The following is an 18935-nucleotide window of genomic DNA, read 5'->3' as shown; positions in this document are numbered from 1 at the left end:
GACGTCCGTGTTCCGTGTGATCCGACGATATCCTTGCCGTCGAGAACCTCCGGGCAGGATCGTAATCCGGGCTGACCCGCGACATCTCGCGATATCGCGACGGAGAATTTCACGGGCATGCATATGTCACATGTTGCATCTTTGATTTTTATTTTACATAAGATCGCAGCGGCGTTATCAAGGGGATGATAACACACTTTACCGGCGTGGCGTGGCGTGGTGTAGTGTGGCGTGGCGTGGCGTGGCGTGGCTGTTTGACATGACGGCCGACGACCGACCGCTCTTTAGCATCTATGATTCGAAGCACACACGAAGCGAAGGAAATCGATACCGCGACGCATTTCGCCTTTCGCCTTTGATGCGTCACAACGCACGATTTTACATATACGTTGTACGGAATATTCCGATATGGTAATAACCCCTTTAATGTCATAAAATAACGTAATGCTAAGGTAATAGAATCGATTGTACAAAGAGATTAGATTAGATTAGATTTTTATATAAATGTCATATTCATCGAGACAAATGTGCAGAACTTGACAAGCTTAGTTCGAAAGAATGATTCATATTTGCGATGTTGATATAGATACTAGATGGTTTTATTTTATTCATAAATGTTACCTAAGTACAAGTTTATCCGTTTCAATACTTGTAAAAAATAGGTTTTCTTAAAGATTGATTTTCAAAGCATAAAAATAGTCATTTTGTAATAGTCAAAAGTAGTAAAAAATAAACGTAAAAAATAGTATCTTTTTCAGTTGTCGAGAATTGAAAAGAGATCTTTTCAATTCTCGACAACTGTTTTTAAATTCATCGTTTCTCGTAACTAGTCAACCTAACAGCTGATGGACATTATCCTCTTTAAATTGCTCGCCACAAATAACAACCCAACAAATCAATCACTGCGAAAAATTTCACAGACGTAGAGATGTCAAATTAATGTATACAGCGAAAAGTCATTATTATTTTAATTAGCTAGCTAAATAACTAAATTCTACTGGCTAGTGTGATATGATAATGATATTCTATTATATCGCATTGATAGAATAGTATATTTGCGTGGACGAACAGCAGATATATTTGAGAATAAGTAATACCTACTCGATAAATTTTAAATTTAAATAACATTATCGCCATACGATTTCAAGTTATCAAACTTTTGTTTCACAGTCTTGCAGTCTTGTTTGTTTACGAATTAACATATCGGTCTTTAAAGAACATTTTGAAGGAAATTAGATACATCGAATTAGTAAGTATTTCTTTGGAATAGTGACTGTAAAAGTATTTAAAATATATAAATAATTTTTGATAATTAGCGTTCAACCAAAATTTCTTTGCTACAATTCCTTTATAAATATTACAAAATTGAAAATTATTATCTCGAAATCTCAGTTGAGAAAAATTTTGAAGGGATTTCTCGATTAGAGACTAAAAAGTTTATAGCAAAAGAATTTGTAATTAAAATTGAGATTGCAACACTTTGCATCGAGAATTAGACAAGTATGTAGGCATAAAGATATAAGATGCAAATCTATGATTTATGTAATAATTTTTTGAAAAACATAAAAAAGCAAATCTGTGCTATAAAATCATTTGGCATTAAATTTAAAAACATCAGTGAAATGTAAATAAACATCTTATCGTTACAAGGTCTGTATTATATAAATATTAGGAATAATGATTATACATTTGTGTGATTTTGCGAAGAATTAAATTTTGTATTAATTGAGAAATAAATTTTTGTGTATATTTATACACAAAAAGTACGAGAACGAAAGATAAGATTTCGATCAATTTTTATAAATAGCACAAATTCAACTTGATCGTACACAAGTTCAACTTATGTTATAAATCGATCAAAATTTTATCTTTTGTTCTCGTACATTCTATATATAAATTCTATGTATAAATAGATACAAGAATTTATTTCTCAATTAATACAAAATTTAATTTTTTTTTCCTTTTTTAATAAGCGGTTTTTCATTAATTTATATTAAAACAATTATTATTCTCATTAATTTTATTCATTATTAATACATTCAAAAGTTTTGTAATAAAAAATATTTAATAATCAGGAGATATAACCGGCATAACATAATGTAAAAAATTTCTTTTTTAAAAATATATTGAAATTCCGTCGAGACACAAAAAACAGATTAAACTGCAATTCATATCGTACTAATAAACTTTACGAGATATTTATAGCACTATTTTTTCTCACCGTCTTATCTACTTGTATTTTGGTAGACAATTTAATTTTGACAAATATCATTCAATAACTTTACATCAACTTATTTCTCATTTATGTTGGCAAAATCACACGAATGTATAATCATCACTCCTAATATTTATATAATATAGATCTTGTAACGATAAGATATATACTTACATTTCACTTATGTTTTTAAATTTAATGTCAAATGATTTTATAGCACAGATTTGCTTTTTTATGTTTTTCAAAAAATTATTACATAAATCATAGATTTGCATCTTATATCTTTATGTTTACATATACTTGTCTAATTCTCGATGCAAAGTGTTGCAATCTCAACTTTAATTACAAATTCTTTTGCTATAAACTTTTTAGTCTCTAATTGAAAAATCCCTTCAAAATTTTTCTCAACTAAGATTTCGAGATAATAATTTTCAATTTTGTATTATTTATAAAGGAATACATTATTAAATTTTATTTTATCTCATCAACACATGACAAATGGTGTTAAAAGAAGGAAAATTTCTTCTGTCTAAATAACTTTAGTAAGGAATCTTCGCGTGAGACTACGAACGTCAATTTGACCGTTCAATTACTTAATTGCAAGATTATTATTACACAAAATGAATGAAGCGCCTTTACACTGAAAATGAGAAATAGTTTATATCTTGTCATGTGGTGAACATATTTAAAAGAAATCATCACACAATCTTACATATAATAAATAATTCGTATCGAGATAAGATTCACAAGATAAGAAAAAGTTTTTCTTTTTATTTCAATGTGTTTTATTTATTAAAAGGATAAATAATTTGATATTTAATTATTATAATTACTTTAACTTCTTAAAATCTTACGTTTAAAAATTTAGAAACCTTATTTTATTTGTCATTCTTGAAGTTAAAGGATCATTAAAGTTCACATATACAAAAGGAAAAATTAAATTTCGTCGAGAAGCATAAACAATTTTATAGTTGCGACGAACTTCTTTTCCAATGTAACAATAGACTCGACTAAAGTGACAGCCTAATTTTATCGCCGAAGAAAGTGCACAAGATAACTAATCGTCGCTTAACGAGACTTTTGTGTGGCATCGTCTAAAGCCAAGCAGGAGGCATCCTGTTTAGCACCGCAGATACCACTTTGTGAATGATGACGATGCGAATTACAGTGGTGCTAATCAAAGACAACGTTTACATCTCTTTCTCGACAGGGAATCATCGAGTTGCAACAGAGATTATCGATTATTCGGCATGCAGTCTTGTATTTGCTGTCACGCAACATATCACGTGAACATGATGACGAGAACAAAATTATATATACCGGTTTATCTTGCTTCATAATTGAACTTATTGAATTCTGAAGCAAGAATTCAATGTATTATTTATAAATTAATGAAATTATAAAAGTCATACGACAAAATTGATTATTATAAAAGTCATACGACAAAAGAAAACTATTATGTGTCAGTACAAAAAAATCAAAATACTTTAAAAAAATGTTCATATTTTATACAAATTATTTTTTTCATATAAAATTTTACTATATGTGTACTTGTTTTATAGAAAAAATTATATATGCTCTAGAAAAAATAATAGTACTGCGCAAAAGAGAAATAAACAAAATGATATATGTTCCAGAAAAGATAATAGTACTGAGCAAAAAAAAAAAAAAAAATAATATTATATAATATTTTTCTTTAAAGATCTATATATATAATAAAACAAATATATTGTAATAATATAATATAATATTTGTTATATGTATATTATATTATATAATAATATAATATAATATTTGTTTTATTATATATATAGATCTTTTAAAAAAAATATATAATATTATAAAATATTCTTTTTTTTTTTGCTCAGTACTATTATCTTTTCTGGAACATATATCATTTTTCTATAAAACAAATATGTACACATATAGTAAAATTCTATATGAAAAAAATTATTTGTAAAAAATATGAAAATTAAAAGAAAAAAAATATATATATTTATATATAAAAGCGTGACCAAAGTTATTGTACCAAATGATTACGTTCTTTGAAATAACATATAGACGATTCATATAAATCTACAATATGTGTATGCGTATGCATATCCATATGCATATACATATACATATACGTGCACAAAATGTATTTATAGATTTACATGAATCGTCTGTATGTTATTTTAAAAAACGTAATCATGTGATGTAAAAACTTTGGTCAGCTTTGACCTGTGGCATACGACGATCATGTGTTCGCAATTTTTGTACAAATTTATCAGATAGGTATTTTCTCGAACAGACTATGCAAAATAAATAATCTAACAGAAAATAATCTATTTCTTACACGACAAAGAACGAATTAATAAACTAGTAATACAAAATATAGACTCATATGAAGAATAAGAAAGATCATATTCTTAGATTTAGAACATTAGTCACTATTTTATTTCAATAAATGCGATATTATTTATTACTTCTTGAAATATATTAGATCAACAGAAGTTTTTGTTATTAATTAAATTAACTCTGCTGTTTTAAGCAGAAAAAAATTTGTATTTAAATCTGTTTAGACAAAAAGAATAGTGAGCCGAAATTATTCTTTTATTCTCTTCCTTTTCTTTTCTCTATCGACGTATAAGTATATTATGCATAAAAAATCGAGTCAATAATTATATCATAATGAAATACGAACCTTATTACATAAGATATTTACATGCTCTATTTTGCTCCTTTCTTTTTTTGCGATTCATTTGCTTCGTTCAATTTCTCGATTTCCAATTCAATAGCTTTTTGTTTTCGTCGACAGGTTGGCGTTTTAGAAAACCAGGCTGTATCGTTAAATTTCAAGTTTAAAATTGCTGGAAGTCTTCAAAGTTATAAAAATAAAAAAGTGAATTCAGTAAATCATATACATATACTTATTTAGACATGGTATTTATGATTTTAACAAATTATCTCAATATAAGCAATAATATATATGATATTGAAAAAAAAAAAACCATATCTCCCTATTTATATCTTTCTTCGAGCAAATATTTTAAACAACATGAATATACCATATATATATATATATATATATATATATACATACATATACATATACACATGTAAGATTATTACAAACCTAGAAATGCATCTTCCTCTTCGCGATACACTGGATCCTTGGAACTCAACGCATTTACCAACTCGGCATGTGTTAAAGGATGAGTTCGTAGTTGTACCATACGTTTTGTAGTCATAACCTGCATCATAATAGGAAATATTAAATTTGAGATAACATCATGTGTACAAATTAATGTTGTAAAGTCAAGATTTGTAATTATAATTATCAACCTCGTTAATTGTTGCTAAAATGGTGCCAACTGTAAAACCGTCGCATGCTTTAGCCATAGCCGATGTATCAAATTGACGATTAATACCCGAGTACTAGAAAAAAATACTGTAAAATTTATGTGAAAAAATTATTAATCTTAATTAAAGATAAAAAAATTAATAAAATTATATAAGTGAAAAAAATTATTAATTTTAGTCTATATCTTATTTTTTCTAAAATACATAATAAATTTAGACGAATACAAATATCAATTATAAATTTTTTAAATAGTGACGATTAACAAAATGTATCAAATAAGGTATATTGTTGTACAGAAGATTGTAATAATGTGTAATATTTATATAACAAATATCTCTGCACATATATTTTTAATTATTTCTAAAAAAAATTCTGATTTTTGTAAATAATATCAACTTCTGTGCAACATAATACTTTTACTCACTTTGTACAATAGATCCTTCCATATAAGAGACACAGTGCCATAGTCTGGTCTAGGAATGTAAATGACTTTGTCGTAAGTCTGATATAAGAGTTTTTGATCGCCATCCCAAGGTTTGTTGGATGTCCCAATAAGCAGAACTCTGTCCTCACCCGTGATATTCTTGACGAGCTTCGGTAGATCTTTTTTCAAACGTTTCGGATCAGTTTTATCTGTTTTCGGTACTTTTTTTACAAACGGTTTTTCTGCATCGTCCATAAAAATCACTGACGGCTGCAGTAATCGTGATACCTTTAACAGTAAAAAATTTTCCTAATGTTATAAGTGCGATTCCTAGATGAATAATTGTTTAAATATACAACTGTCTAAATTTAAATCTTCGTAAATCAATAGAACTGCACGACGTAAATAATCCGAAGACAATATTATTACTTGATTTTTTAACAAATTTTCACGTTGCGAGAAGTCCAGTTCATGTGAATACCTTTTGCTACCATCCATTTCGTCATAACTTCATAAGTCGCCTTGGATAAAGATTACTTGAATAAATAATTACATTAATTAAATATCCAAAAAATGTCAAATATTTTACAAAACTTTAGATAATTATTCGAAGTTTAATTGGGTATATTTTCTATAGCTCTGATACAAACCTTCGAGATTAAATGCACAAGCATGATCAATCCCGATTTGCCGGGATACTTGCCGGCGATATTTGCCGGCGTGATGTCGAAGAACGTAGCTCCGAGTTCCGTACAGATCGCGTTCACCAACAACTTTTTGCCGCTACCGTGCGGACCAGCTATCAGAACAGATCGTACGAGTGGTGTGAATTCTCTCAAGACTTGATTGCCCAGCGGAAGTATGCAGTATTCGGCAATTAGTTGCCTTATGTCACCTGATACAATTCAATTAATTTTCATAAAGCGTGTGCTTCAAATTGATCCGAAAATATTTTACAGTTAAAATCTTCAATAAATTTAAAAAATAGTTCTTTTCCAGGGAAAAAATATCGAAGGAAAGTTTTATTTGTTATAGATAGTATCTATTAAAAGTACGAAAATAAAGTAAAATATCTGTTTCTCACATTACCGTGGAACATAATGATCTTAGAACTAATATAAGAGGACCAATTTAAATGTTATGTACGTATCTAAAGTTGAAACTTGCGTACCGAGCGCCGGAAGAGGGTCTTTCTCCTTCATACAAAGATCATAGTTCACGAAAGATTTTTCGCCCTTGAATTCATCCAGAGAGACTACGTGGTGGAGCTTAATAATACCTTGCGTGAGAAGCTCTTCGAAAAGAGACTCGGTTGTCCTATCGGGCGTTAAATCTTTCTCTTTCTTTCTCTTATTTTTCTTTCCGCTCCTGCGAACACGTTTCTGTGGTTTCTTCGCACGTTTTCCCTTGAATCCTCTGTCCCTGTCTAGCGCAGCTTGAAGAGCCTCTATATCACCTAATTGTAATATCGCGTTATTAGAAGTGGTTGTCGGTAAACTCTAATCTTATACAACATTCTTTATAATTCCTCTCTATTTCTCATAATTTAATTGATACAAAAAAATGAACGGTTATGTCGAGTATTTACATCCTAAAGAAATTCAAGTGCTTACTTTTCAACAAGATTGAAATAAGGTGAAAAAAAGAATTTAAAAATAAAAAAATTTGTAAAACAATTTTATTTAAATCAAATTGATATTCTTATGTCATTTTTAATTTTGATTTTTATAACTCTGTCTTGAAGAACTATAATTTCTATTTTTTTATTTATCTATTTACCTCTTATCGTCTGATCTACACCTACTCTGATTTCATCCTCGACTTCCCTCGTCTTCTCCGCTTCTATCATATCGCGATAAGGTAACTGCATTGGATTCGCAGATTCATCCTTGTCCCTCCAGACGTCCTGATACTCCTGATTTGCTTGAATCAATTCCGGTAGGAAATTGGAAGGGACCGATTTAAATCCTAGATCCGTCTCGTCTTCCGACTGCTCCGTTTCACTATCTTTCTTTGATTTCGAGCGTTTTGATTTTTTCGATTCTTTCGACGATATCGCGGTGGACTTGCTTACGGTACTCTCGGTTCCCTATAATAAGTTGGCAATAGTTGACAAAATATTAGAGCAAAATTGAAATGGACAATAAGATGCTTGGCAAATATATAGTAAGCCAAACAATTTGAAAATTTCTTTCATATATTAAATAAATTCGGTAAATGTATTCGGTAAATTCTGATAATCAAATATTTCGTTCTAATTTTATACAATACAATATAAATAACCCAAAGAAATAGATTATGCGATGGAAATTTTTTTATATCGTTTTAGCGCATTAGACATTTTCATATTCACGCAATATTTTACCTGTCTGCTGAAAATCATGCGCGAACCACCACTTTCGGCGGATGGTAAATCGGGTATTTTTCCGGTTTGTTGAAAGTAAGTGTCAATCCAATTTCGAATTTCGCTCCTGATATTTTCCTCCATAATGGCACTTTTCTCGTTACGAATTCTCTCTTTCGCTTCCAGTATCAAATCCTGATATTGTTGTTGAAAATCCAGTTGTTTTTCATATCTCTGTTGCTTCAATCTTTCCGCTCGTCTAGCATTTTCCGTGATCGTTTGACTAGGCTGCAACATTCCTTTAAACAATTAGCATTATTAATATTTATACTGAAATAAAACAAGTAGTATATATGCTTCTTTTTACCGAAGTAAATGCTTCTAAAAATATTTATGAGATAATATTGGAGAGAAAAGGGAGGGCGGGGAAAAGAGAGAGAGAGAGAGAAGAGAGAGAGAGAGAGAGAGAGAGAGAGAGAGAGAGAGAGAGAGAGAGAGAGAGAGAGAATTGTTGTTTGTATATATTTTTACAAAACAAAATCCTAAATTGTTTTAAAGAATTTTTCATTTAAAAACATTTTTATTTTTAATTTTTTTCTTCTTTTTTAAAAGAAAAAAAAGAAAAGGTTAGATTACTAGATTAGATTATAATATTACTCCCGAGTAATACAATTAAAGAAACAATTAGGCAATAAAGAACGGATATAGAGCGTGAAATAGTTCCGACAAATGATTCAATCTATAAATTATTAATAATTCATACGTTTCGGACTCCTTTCGAGCCTTCTCTTCAGTGACTTAATAATTATAAAACAATAAAATGAAATGAAATAAAAGAAAAGGACTAATAACCGATTAATATACCTACATCAAGTTGCGAATTACTTGACCTATCTCGATCGATCCTCACAAACGTCTAAAATAAGAAGTCTTCTAAACGGTGTATAACGTAAGGAGAGATGCAATCAAAACAAAAAACATATATATAGTAAAAACAGATATATAGTAAATTTATTAAACTGTTAACAAACTAAAATGTAAAATAAATCTAAAAAATAACTAACCAGAGGTAACTCATTCAGATGGAGAGCCGAATAACCGACGTACAAATGATAGTGAATTTAAATGTTAATTGGAATAAACATCCATCAATGTCATAAAAACATAACAGCGCACATATTTGCTTCTAATGGTCAAAAGACAGTACCAAAACAAAATCATATTTTAGATAGATTAATTGTCAAACATGTTTTATTTAATTTTTCGGTATCGCTCTGAAGATTTAAGGCATTTTTTGGTGTTTTATATAAATCATCTCATTGTCAAATATCAATTTTTTTTCTAAGAATAGTTCCTCATCCAAGACTTCAACATCGTCCTAATTAAAATCGTGATTTAAAAAGCGATGACTAAAGTACAATTTTTTTAATGTTCTTTAATTATTATTTTTAATAAACATATTGTTTGTCCTTCGTATAATATAGTTATACTTCATATTTTAATATTCCATATATCAAAAAATTATTTCCGAAAGATTCCGAAGGTTGTGTGAAGAATTTATAGACGTAATCTTCTATATTGTAATAAATAATTTACGAAGATTTATTAAAGTAGGGAATAATATATAGTTACATTATTTTATAAATCTTTTTATAAATTATGTTCTTCTTTATTTTAATAAATCTGTGTAAATTTTTATTCTAATATAAGACAAGTATTTATTCCAGTGTAAAATAATATACGTCTAGATCCTCATACAACCTTAGAATATTTCGGAGATATTCTTGATATTGGAATATTAAAATATAAAATATTCTTAAGCAAAAAAGATTGATATCCGAGGTAATTCACACCAAAAAAATACCTTTAAATCTTCAGAGCGATACCGATAAATTAAATAAAGCATGTTTAACAATTATTGACAATCTATTTAAGATATGATCTTATTAAAAGCAAATATATACGATGTTATCTTTTCATGATATTAGTGAATGTTTATTCCAATTATTAGCGTTGTTTGTTTAATTGTATTACTCAGTATAATGAGGTTCCCATTTAGTTTTATTTTTATATTATTCCAATAGAAAAATAATTTCAATTTAAAAATCGCAATTATTTATTACCTATCAATAGCATCTCTTCAAGGCGTCTCTTTCGAATGTGACATCTAGTTATATACCCTTTCCATACTTTCTGAATTTTCAGCGCTGCGAGCTTTTCACTCGCTTCATCCTCTTCAGCGACTTCTGGTTTAGCAATCGATTTTTCTTTCATTTCGCGGATTTCTTTCATAAATTGATATCGCATTCTACCTTGTCTTGCTCGTTCATGAGCCTGAAGTATTAAAATATGGACGGCATCACAAATAAATTTAATGCGCACATGGTGCGCACACGTGAAGCGCGCACGTGCGCGTGTATGTGTGTGTGAATAATTTTTCATAATAATAATAAAATGTATATTTATGCATGATAAAATACATTTTAAATTATTACGTTATAAATTTTTTTTAAATAGACGAGACAGAGTTGTATAAATGATTTATAAATCTGGTATAACTTAAACTCTTGTGCAAAGAGTGGACATTATTCACATTTTTATTTAAAAAATTTTAATTTTATTACTATAAATATAAAAAAAAGCAAGTATAAAAAAATAATAAAAATGTATGAATAATTTATTAAAAATTATGAATGATTTATGGAACGATAAGGGGAAACCAAGTGTGAAATATTTGAATAATTTAACATATATATAAAAAAATAATTTTAAATAATAATAATAAATAATAATAATAATAATAATAAATAATAATATTTTATTTCTTCTTAATTTATGGAATACTAAGCTTATTTCGATTACAAATACGTTATTGAATATTAAAAATTTACGCACATTTCAGTAGCTTTTACCCGAAACGCGAAATATATATAAATACAAGCGTCTGTTTTTTTTTTTTTAGATTTTTACTTTGCGATTTACCTGAATAAGTCGTATAGCCTGCGACTCGGTAATTTTTTTCGGCACCACGGCCTCTTGAAGCGTGCCTAAATTTCGGAGGGTGTCTTCGATGAATTTCCGTCTCTCCGCGATTTCCACGGCACGTTCGCGGCTATAATACCTCGGTACCTGGATCTCGGCTTCCTGCGGTGTCACACCGCACTCGAGCAACACGTCGTCGTAATAGCTATACTCCGATAGATCGATATTGACCAAATCGTGCTTGAGCTCCAACATCCTGCCCAGACCCGCGTTCAATGCTCTCTCGAGCAACAGACGTTTCTGCGGTTGTATCACCTGATCATAACACTGTTCGAGTTTGTTGCAGATTAGGATGTATCGAACATACAGGGCCGCGACAACGTCGTGCGCCTTCTTACGATCCTTTTGCGGCTTCGCACCCTGGAGCACCGTATCCGCCTGGATCGTCTCCGCGAGCAACGTCTGGGCCTCCCTCCAGAGTTCGTCGTACGTCCCGCTCGACATGCTTCCTCTTCGCGAAGCGAAACGTCAACGAAACAAAACGTCAAATGCACTTGTGAAATTCGTATTAAGTCTGTCTCTGTCAATCGTTATATTTAACGAGTATTAGTTACCTGGCAACTGGATATGACGATATATCATGGGGCCGAAATCGTCGACAGCTACGGAGGGAAAAATTGGAAACCTCCCCTGATGACTTATTGGTAAAAGAATAGATGAAAGAGAATCGGAAAATCTCCCTCTGATTATATGTAAAATAAAATCGCGTATCGATCTAAATCTTTTGAAAGTAAAAACGTACATTCAACTGAGCTAATAATCAGTCTGATCAACTAACGATCGAAAAGATTACATCCTCCACATCCGCTTAGTATATTATTATTATTCTTTTCGCACTCATCCTCATTGTTATCATTAGCGTCAGCTTGTTATTATTTTATCGGCCTCGAAACTTCGCACTTTCGCCGCGCGAGGTCATCAAGATCAATTGGAAAAGTTGGCTCGCCAACTCTGTCGATCTTCAAGTATGATTATCGATCGCATATATGTGCTAATAGTGGAGTATCTAATTGATTACACCTATCTGATTTTTCGGGAAGATGCTTTCTGTCAGATTAACATATACGGAGTATGCGTGTAGAGATATAGAGCGATAATGTGTGCGTTTGCAAAAAAAAAAGAAAAAAACAAATCTAATAAAGGCAGCCATATATCATTCCCTGTATTGGACACGTGATTGGTCGATTCCTTCGGGCACATGTGTATTATGAGAGAGACCTTCAAATTCTACCCTCTCGCCAGCGCCGTGCGTTCTACATCCCCCTCGTTTCAAAACGAGTCATTTCAGCTGAGTGTTCGCTCGCGATTTTGTAATTCCTGTAAATAGACGATCGTCGACTTCAGTTGAACCGAGGGTGATGACAAGGGAGCATCCGCAGTAATGGCATCGGCATTGGAGCAGTTTGTAAATAATGTTCGGACGCTCTCGAAACAAGGTATGGATCTCGTAAAAATCATCACGGTTTTAACCTCAACCTAACCTCAATGACAAAGCATTCCTCGTTGCAATGCTGCGTTTCTTTAAAATAAAAGGAAACTTTTCATTTTTACACGTTTTATTTTATACTTATTGCTACTTGAAGATATTTAGGCATAATGATGGACAGATTATATGTAACTTTATATGTCACACTTGCAGGCAATTTTAGAGAGCTATATGACATCATAAGCAAAAGCAACGAAGTATTATTGAAAAATGGGCAACATTTGGACAATGTCTTGGAAACATTGGAACTGCAACAGCACTCGTTAGGTATCCTGGCAGTACTCTGCGCAAAATTTTCATTGTCCAATTCTAATGGGAATAATCCAGATGCGCATAAGGTATTGTTTAATCAAGTGCAGGAGTTCATTATCGGATGTAATGGGGAGCAAGTTAGATTTGCACCAGATATATGTAAGTATGTCAAATCTTTTGTTATGAACTTGATCGGGTGTCATGATATTAGTTGTTATTCTTATATAGTATAGTTAAATGTAACTGTGTAATCAGATTTGACATTGAAACTCTTGTAGATTTACGCTTAGATATATACATATGCTCCTTAATTATATAAGAAATATTTTCTTTTTGCAGAATTTAACTCCAAAAATTCCAAAATTGAATTATATTTTTATTTTGAAACAGTACACATTGATATGCTAATTCATCTAGTTTATGAAAATCAAGTCTATTAATTTTTCAAGTCTATAATATGGAGAAAACTTTTTCAATATATTAAATATCTATATTGATCTAAGTATTTAAATGTCTTGTGAAAATTTTAATTGAGTTTTCTAAAACATTTGTGATGTTAATCCAATTCGTATCAATATTAATCACATTTATTATTTATTGCTATATGTGATATTAATAAAATATATTTTACAGATGCAGATTTATGTCATTTGTTTAGACAAAGCTTGTTGGAATCGAAAACGCCATTACGAGGAATCGATTTGTTGCGTCGCGCGATACGCAAAATACGATTGTTTGAAAGTCAACTGACCTCAATACATGCTGATCTTTGCCAGCTATGTCTTCTGGCCAAGTGCTTTAAACCGGCGCTAGAATTTCTCGATGTAGATATCACGAGCATTAGTCAGGAGGGAGGCCAATTTGATTCGAAATACTTTTTACTATATTACTATTATGGCGGCATGATATATACAGGGCTAAAGAATTATGATAGGGCATTATATTTCTTCGAAGTGTGCGTGACGACGCCCGCGATGGCCGTCAGTTATATTATGCTGGAAGCTTACAAAAAATATATTCTACTCTCATTGATATTACATGGAAAAGTGTCGAACCTACCAAGGTATACAAGCCAAGTGATCAACAGATATATCAAGCCATTGAGCCAACAATATCAGGAATTGGCTACAGCTTACCTGGTCAACAGCTGCGATGAAGTGCAGGCCATCATTAACAAATATCAGCAAGTGTTTGTGAGAGATCATAATTTGGGACTCGTGAAACAAGTGCTCGCTTTCTTATATAAAAAGAATATACAAAGGTTGACTAAGACTTTTCTCACACTTAGCTTAAGTGATGTTGCGAGTAGAGTTCAGCTGTCGGGGCCCGCCGAAGCGGAAAAATACATCTTAAGCATGGTAGGTTTCATGACACGACACGTATAAAATAACCTACAATCATTAGAGCTCTTAAACAAATATTTTTTTTATTTTGATCAGTTTTGTACACTAATTTTATTCAGCAAAAAGATATTTTTTTTTTGTAATCTCTGTAAATAGACGATCTTATAATTAAAAAAGCAAAAAGTGAAAACTTATTTTAAAATAAAATTTTAGTAAAGCTTCATTTTTGCTATCTCTATCATTTCAATCAGTTCTATACCGAGACTCATTTTTATTTAGAGTTCTATATTTAAAAAAAAAATATATTCTAATATAAATCAAAGAATCTGTCTTGAAAAATTTATTAGAGCATTCCATGTATGATATCTGCAATTTGTATAAACTTAAATTGCACATTTATTGGTTTTTATATATTATATATATTTTTATATATTTTCAGATTGAGGATGGCGAAATTTTTGCCACTATTAATCAGAAGGATGGTATGGTAGTGTTTCACGATGATCCTGAGAAATACAATTCTCCTCAAATGCTGGCAAATTTTGAGAAGGAAATGGCAGCGTGCACAGAATTAGACAAACGAGTGCTAGAAATGGAAGAGGAAGTTGTCCTTACGCCGCAATATGTTCGCAAAGCTTGCGGACAGAACGAGCAGGATGATCAAGCCGCAGGACCTGCGCCAACGAATGTTACAAATGCACAAGGTCAAATTAAACAAAACACCTATTCTATGTAACATATATATGTCGTTGTGTGTTATCTTTATTAAAAAATTACAAGAAATCAAGGAAATTCTTGTTGAGAGTCAAGACTTCACTATATAAGAGCCTGTTTTTTTTATAGTAATAATAATTACAGAGAAATATTTTTGCGGCTGACGTGTCGCCTATTTTGTAGAAATATTTACAATTGAGAGTTACATTGAGTTAAGTTACAATAATAGTATGAAAAATTAATTTTTTTTTATTATTCATAATATTCATAATCAATCCCAAATAATTATTTATCATAATTTTTGTAAATCATACTCTAACGTATATAACTTGAAACTAAATTTTATCTTGTAAATTACATTTGTATAAAATTATTATAATTCTTAAAGTTCTTTTAACGGTATGTTTTTATTATTATAAAAGGAAATGGATATGTTTTGTACAAATAACTTGAAATTGATAATTAAATTGATTAGTAATACATTCACAATAAGTTATCATAATTAACATATATATACATGCTTCAATTATGGAAATTAATATTTGTTGGGAATTATTATACTGCTCTTTTAAAAAAATGTGAAATACAATCGACGCAGAAGGACTTGCAGATGTTATGAAAAGAAAAGTATTGTAAATGAATTAAAAATTATATGGCAAACGAAATTTACATATTTACAATATCATTGATTGCATGATTTTATTCAAATCTAGTTTTGATACTTTTAAAAATAGAAATATATTAAAGTTTACAAGATGAAATTTGATTTTATGTACATGCACAAGTTAATCGACAAATATTATAGAAAACATTAAACGCAAAAAACACCTTACTTAAATGAGAAAGAAAGGTCTTTAAGAAATATCGAAAAAGAGATAATAAATTATTACAACTTTTTAATTTACGACACTACACAATATGAAATCTCTACAATCTCTTTTCGGGATATGTATAAAAAATCTTTCCCGTTTTAAATTCATAGTACTTATTTAATATAAATTTATATAAAGCTGAATCGAATACAGTTTCAAGATAACAGTTGATTAATTTGCTGGAAAACCATCTTATAAATCTCTTCCATATCCTTAGATCCATCGATAAACGTTATAGTCTCGTGCAATTCGCTATTTTGAATAATTTCATTTTTATATTTTATATATTCAGGCCACACCACTTTTTCGAAATATCCCGGTACATCGGGCGGATCGTATTTACGATCTTTCCTTCGTTCCCAACATTGTTCCTTTGTCAATGTCAAAAAATATTTACGATCACACAAGTCCGTAATTTCTTTGTGTCGGAAGAGCAAAAAACCATCCAGTATCAGTACCGTCTTCTTTGATATCGCCGTATTAATTTTACGAGACTCAAGTATCTTTATAATATCGGAATGCATTTTCTGCATATCCAAACTCGTTATCAGATCCCAATTTAAATGATTTAATTCCTGTATCTTAATGTGACGGGGATCGTCCGATGGCAAAAAATAATCGTCTTGACGCACCATAACAGATTTTGGAAAATTTTCATGGATCTTATTAGCCAATGTGCTCTTCCCGCTACAAGTTGCTCCAGATATTCCGATGACAAACCACTGCATCGTTATTTTTTAAATCATCAATATCACTCAGCATATGTTAGAAATATGGCAGAAAAGAGACGCTATCTTGTTGAATAATTTAGAACAAACGCGGAATGATGTAATACAGATTACGTAATAGACACTTATCAGTATTTTATATTATCGGATTAGTGAGTTATATACGTACATACATAATACGTTACATGCGCGACGCATATGACGTATTATGATAACACAGCTTGCCAACACCATCGAGGACAATTTGCTATTAAATTGCTACTCCTCCTTCTTTATTTTATGTAGAGACAAATGTGGTTTTACGTGATACACAGTAAATAGTATTAAACTGCCAATGAAAATTAAACCGAAACTCGCGGGAACCATCAAAGCCAGATCATGGGAGTAAAAAAGAAATCTGAATCTATTATCATCGATGAATGGCAAACCAAGAATCCAAATGGTATAATACAAAAATAAGACAAACGTTAATATTAATACCACTTTTCCTTTTTGATGATCACTTTCAAACATTGTCGTGATTCTATTTTAATTTTAGCAACTGATTGCTTTATTCTTTTATTTAATATCGCGATCAATAATTACTGGACATATTCCTGTTCAAATTTCTTAAAGTCCTCTTCAGTGAAAGCTGTCTCCTCTGATTCTTTAGGTTTCTCCTGCTGTCGGGTATATCTCTTTTTGACAGCACGATGTAATAACTGAAAAAGAACAAAAAAACATTATTTTATCATCTAAAGATGTCAAGGTATTTTTAATCCTTCATTGCTTTCAATTTCTGTTTATTGCATGCATGCTTCAATTTTAAGTCTAATAAATTCGAGTAACTGCAGTAGCTAAGAAGCAATACAAGCAATGCAAAATTAATAAATTTGAAAAAGCAATTTGGAGATTTCTCATACTTTGTTTGCTGTTTCAGGATTTATCCGATTATTGCTAAGTAAAAGAAGTCGTTGTATATTTTCATCAGTAGGATCTTGATGAGTAGCTATGCGTTTCTGAGTCTCATAAACAGTAGTTTTGCTAGATCGAACCAGAACCGTATCAGAATCTTTAAAAAAATTATATCATTTTAGTTTTTAATCACCTGTATTTATTAAATAATTTAATATATATATTAAATTTTATATAATATATATATAATTTTTTTTATCTAATAGTAAATTTTTTTATATAGAAAACTTATTTTTTAGATTGTGCAGTCAGCTTAAAGATGATTGAAAATGATTGCTAACCTGTGTTATCGTGTTTGGAGATGATCCTGTGTTTAGTGGGAATTAGATCCAAAATTCCTTTATATCTGACGTCTTTTCGCTTTTTCCTTTTTTTTTGTTCTACAAATTATCATATATGTAAAATATTTCCATCACGTTGATTTTCAAATATAACACACATTAATAAACTAACCTTTTTGCGGATTTTTCTCGTAGCTTAATAATTCCAGGCTTTTATGTACAAGTGAATTAGACATTTCTCGGTGAATGTTTAATTTGATGCGGTCACCTTTTGCTAAAAAATTTTGATAAAAATATATTCATAAATATATTTCGAAGAATATGATTTTCAGATGTATAAAAAGCTTCGCACATTTCTCACACAGATTACAGACTTCATTTATGGTGACTTTTTCCTTTTTCACTAGATTCACCAGATAACCAACCCAAGTAAGTCACATATCCCTAACCTAAACATAAGGAAGAAAATATAACTAAAGACAAAGAGAAGCCTGAGAGACGCCATGACCCGGTTTTACGTAATCCCTGAAAGCAAAACGCCCTCTGTGGACATAAAAACATGGACATTGAACTACATAGCCAATGGCCACGAATGTTCTCAATGGATAATGCATAATATTTCACGAGCAATAGTGTACCTGAAAATGCTCGAAAATTCGCTTCTGCGTTATTAGGAAAACATATTTCGCAAAGAAGGTATCGCTCTTCCCGCCAATTGTAGCGATACCTTCTTTGCGAAACATGTATTCCTAATCATTCAGAAGCGAATTTTCGAGCGTTTTAAGCTATATTATTGCTCGTGAAATACATTTACGTAAAATATTTTATTAATAAAAATTGAACTTTTGACGATATTAGAGAAGACACATATTACTAATCGCGTACGAGTATGTCAATTGCATAATCGGCATTAATTATCAGTAATTAATAAAGT

General features: G+C 30.5%; 4 protein-coding genes across 9 annotated transcripts; 1 reads left to right on the top strand and 3 right to left on the bottom strand.

Annotated features, from left to right (window-relative positions):
* Positions 1 to 4149: 4149 nt before the first annotated feature.
* LOC140668514 (IQ and AAA domain-containing protein 1-like) lies at positions 4150 to 12278 on the bottom strand. Of its 5 annotated transcripts, none has more exons than XM_072897579.1 (11): positions 11926 to 12278; positions 11312 to 11822; positions 10453 to 10663; positions 8351 to 8628; positions 7765 to 8074; positions 7157 to 7441; positions 6636 to 6880; positions 5986 to 6273; positions 5543 to 5635; positions 5334 to 5451; positions 4150 to 5037 (listed from the first exon to the last, which is right to left on the bottom strand). In XM_072897579.1, the coding sequence occupies exons 2-11, from the start codon at positions 11813 to 11815 to the stop codon at positions 4928 to 4930; spliced, it is 2442 nt and encodes an 813-aa protein (XP_072753680.1). In that variant the 5' UTR covers positions 11816 to 11822; positions 11926 to 12278; the 3' UTR covers positions 4150 to 4927. The 5 variants fall into 5 exon arrangements, 4 of the variants coding, with proteins under 4 accessions (XP_072753680.1, XP_072753682.1, XP_072753683.1 ...); XM_072897581.1 differs by having other exon boundaries at positions 7265 to 7441; XM_072897582.1 differs by lacking the exon at positions 11926 to 12278 and having other exon boundaries at positions 11312 to 11611; positions 11679 to 11808.
* Positions 12279 to 12402: 124 nt separating this feature from the next.
* Csn3 (COP9 signalosome subunit 3) lies at positions 12403 to 15408 on the top strand. The gene is made up of 4 exons (XM_072897583.1): positions 12403 to 12807; positions 13011 to 13268; positions 13743 to 14467; positions 14892 to 15408. The coding sequence occupies exons 1-4, from the start codon at positions 12753 to 12755 to the stop codon at positions 15186 to 15188; spliced, it is 1335 nt and encodes a 444-aa protein (XP_072753684.1). The 5' UTR covers positions 12403 to 12752; the 3' UTR covers positions 15189 to 15408.
* A 637-nt stretch (positions 15409 to 16045) lies between these two features.
* On the bottom strand, positions 16046 to 17384 carry Nrk1 (nicotinamide riboside kinase). The gene is made up of 2 exons (XM_072897584.1): positions 17247 to 17384; positions 16046 to 16760 (listed from the first exon to the last, which is right to left on the bottom strand). The coding sequence occupies exons 1-2, from the start codon at positions 17277 to 17279 to the stop codon at positions 16194 to 16196; spliced, it is 600 nt and encodes a 199-aa protein (XP_072753685.1). The 5' UTR covers positions 17280 to 17384; the 3' UTR covers positions 16046 to 16193.
* On the bottom strand, positions 17333 to 18439 carry LOC140668517 (uncharacterized). Of its 2 annotated transcripts, XM_072897586.1 has the most exons (5): positions 18354 to 18439; positions 18174 to 18275; positions 18002 to 18100; positions 17669 to 17817; positions 17333 to 17467 (listed from the first exon to the last, which is right to left on the bottom strand). In XM_072897586.1, exons 2-5 carry the CDS (start codon positions 18235 to 18237, stop codon positions 17348 to 17350), a joined length of 432 nt encoding a protein of 143 aa, XP_072753687.1. In that variant the 5' UTR covers positions 18238 to 18275; positions 18354 to 18439; the 3' UTR covers positions 17333 to 17347. The 2 variants fall into 2 exon arrangements, with proteins under 2 accessions (XP_072753687.1, XP_072753686.1); XM_072897585.1 differs by having other exon boundaries at positions 18174 to 18379.
* Positions 18440 to 18935: the final 496 nt, after the last annotated feature.

The sequence above is a fragment of the Anoplolepis gracilipes genome, chromosome 8 (genome assembly GCF_047496725.1).
Source record: "Anoplolepis gracilipes chromosome 8, ASM4749672v1, whole genome shotgun sequence".
NCBI classification, from domain to species: Eukaryota; Metazoa; Arthropoda; class Insecta; order Hymenoptera; family Formicidae; genus Anoplolepis; species Anoplolepis gracilipes.
Note: the sequence above shows the minus strand (reverse complement) of the source record. Positions and strands in the feature narration are given on the sequence as shown.

Excerpts from the sequence above, each read along its gene's own strand:
- Nrk1 (XM_072897584.1), bottom strand. The coding sequence starts at position 17,279 with ATGTTTGAAAGTGATCATCAAAAAGGAAAAGTG. Across the intron at positions 16,761-17,246 it reads ATCATCAAAAAGGAAAAGTG|TGGTTTGTCATCGGAATATC; the intron begins GTATTAATATTA and ends ATAACGATGCAG.
- LOC140668517 (XM_072897586.1), bottom strand. The coding sequence starts at position 18,237 with ATGTCTAATTCACTTGTACATAAAAGCCTGGAATTATTAAGCTACGAG. Across the intron at positions 17,818-18,001 it reads CTCCAAACACGATAACACAG|ATTCTGATACGGTTCTGGTT; the intron begins GTTAGCAATCAT and ends ATTTTTTTAAAG. Across the intron at positions 17,468-17,668 it reads ATCCTGAAACAGCAAACAAA|TTATTACATCGTGCTGTCAA; the intron begins GTATGAGAAATC and ends GTTCTTTTTCAG.
- Csn3 (XM_072897583.1), top strand. The coding sequence starts at position 12,753 with ATGGCATCGGCATTGGAGCAGTTTGTAAATAATGTTCGGACGCTCTCG. Across the intron at positions 13,269-13,742 it reads TAGATTTGCACCAGATATAT|ATGCAGATTTATGTCATTTG; the intron begins GTAAGTATGTCA and ends TATATTTTACAG. Across the intron at positions 14,468-14,891 it reads AAAAATACATCTTAAGCATG|ATTGAGGATGGCGAAATTTT; the intron begins GTAGGTTTCATG and ends ATATATTTTCAG.
- LOC140668514 (XM_072897579.1), bottom strand. The coding sequence starts at position 11,815 with ATGTCGAGCGGGACGTACGACGAACTCTGGAGGGAGGCCCAGACGTTG. Across the intron at positions 5,636-5,985 it reads GGAAGGATCTATTGTACAAA|TACTCGGGTATTAATCGTCA; the intron begins GTGAGTAAAAGT and ends ATTTTTTTCTAG. Across the intron at positions 5,038-5,333 it reads AGAGGAAGATGCATTTCTAG|CCTGGTTTTCTAAAACGCCA; the intron begins GTTTGTAATAAT and ends TTAACGATACAG.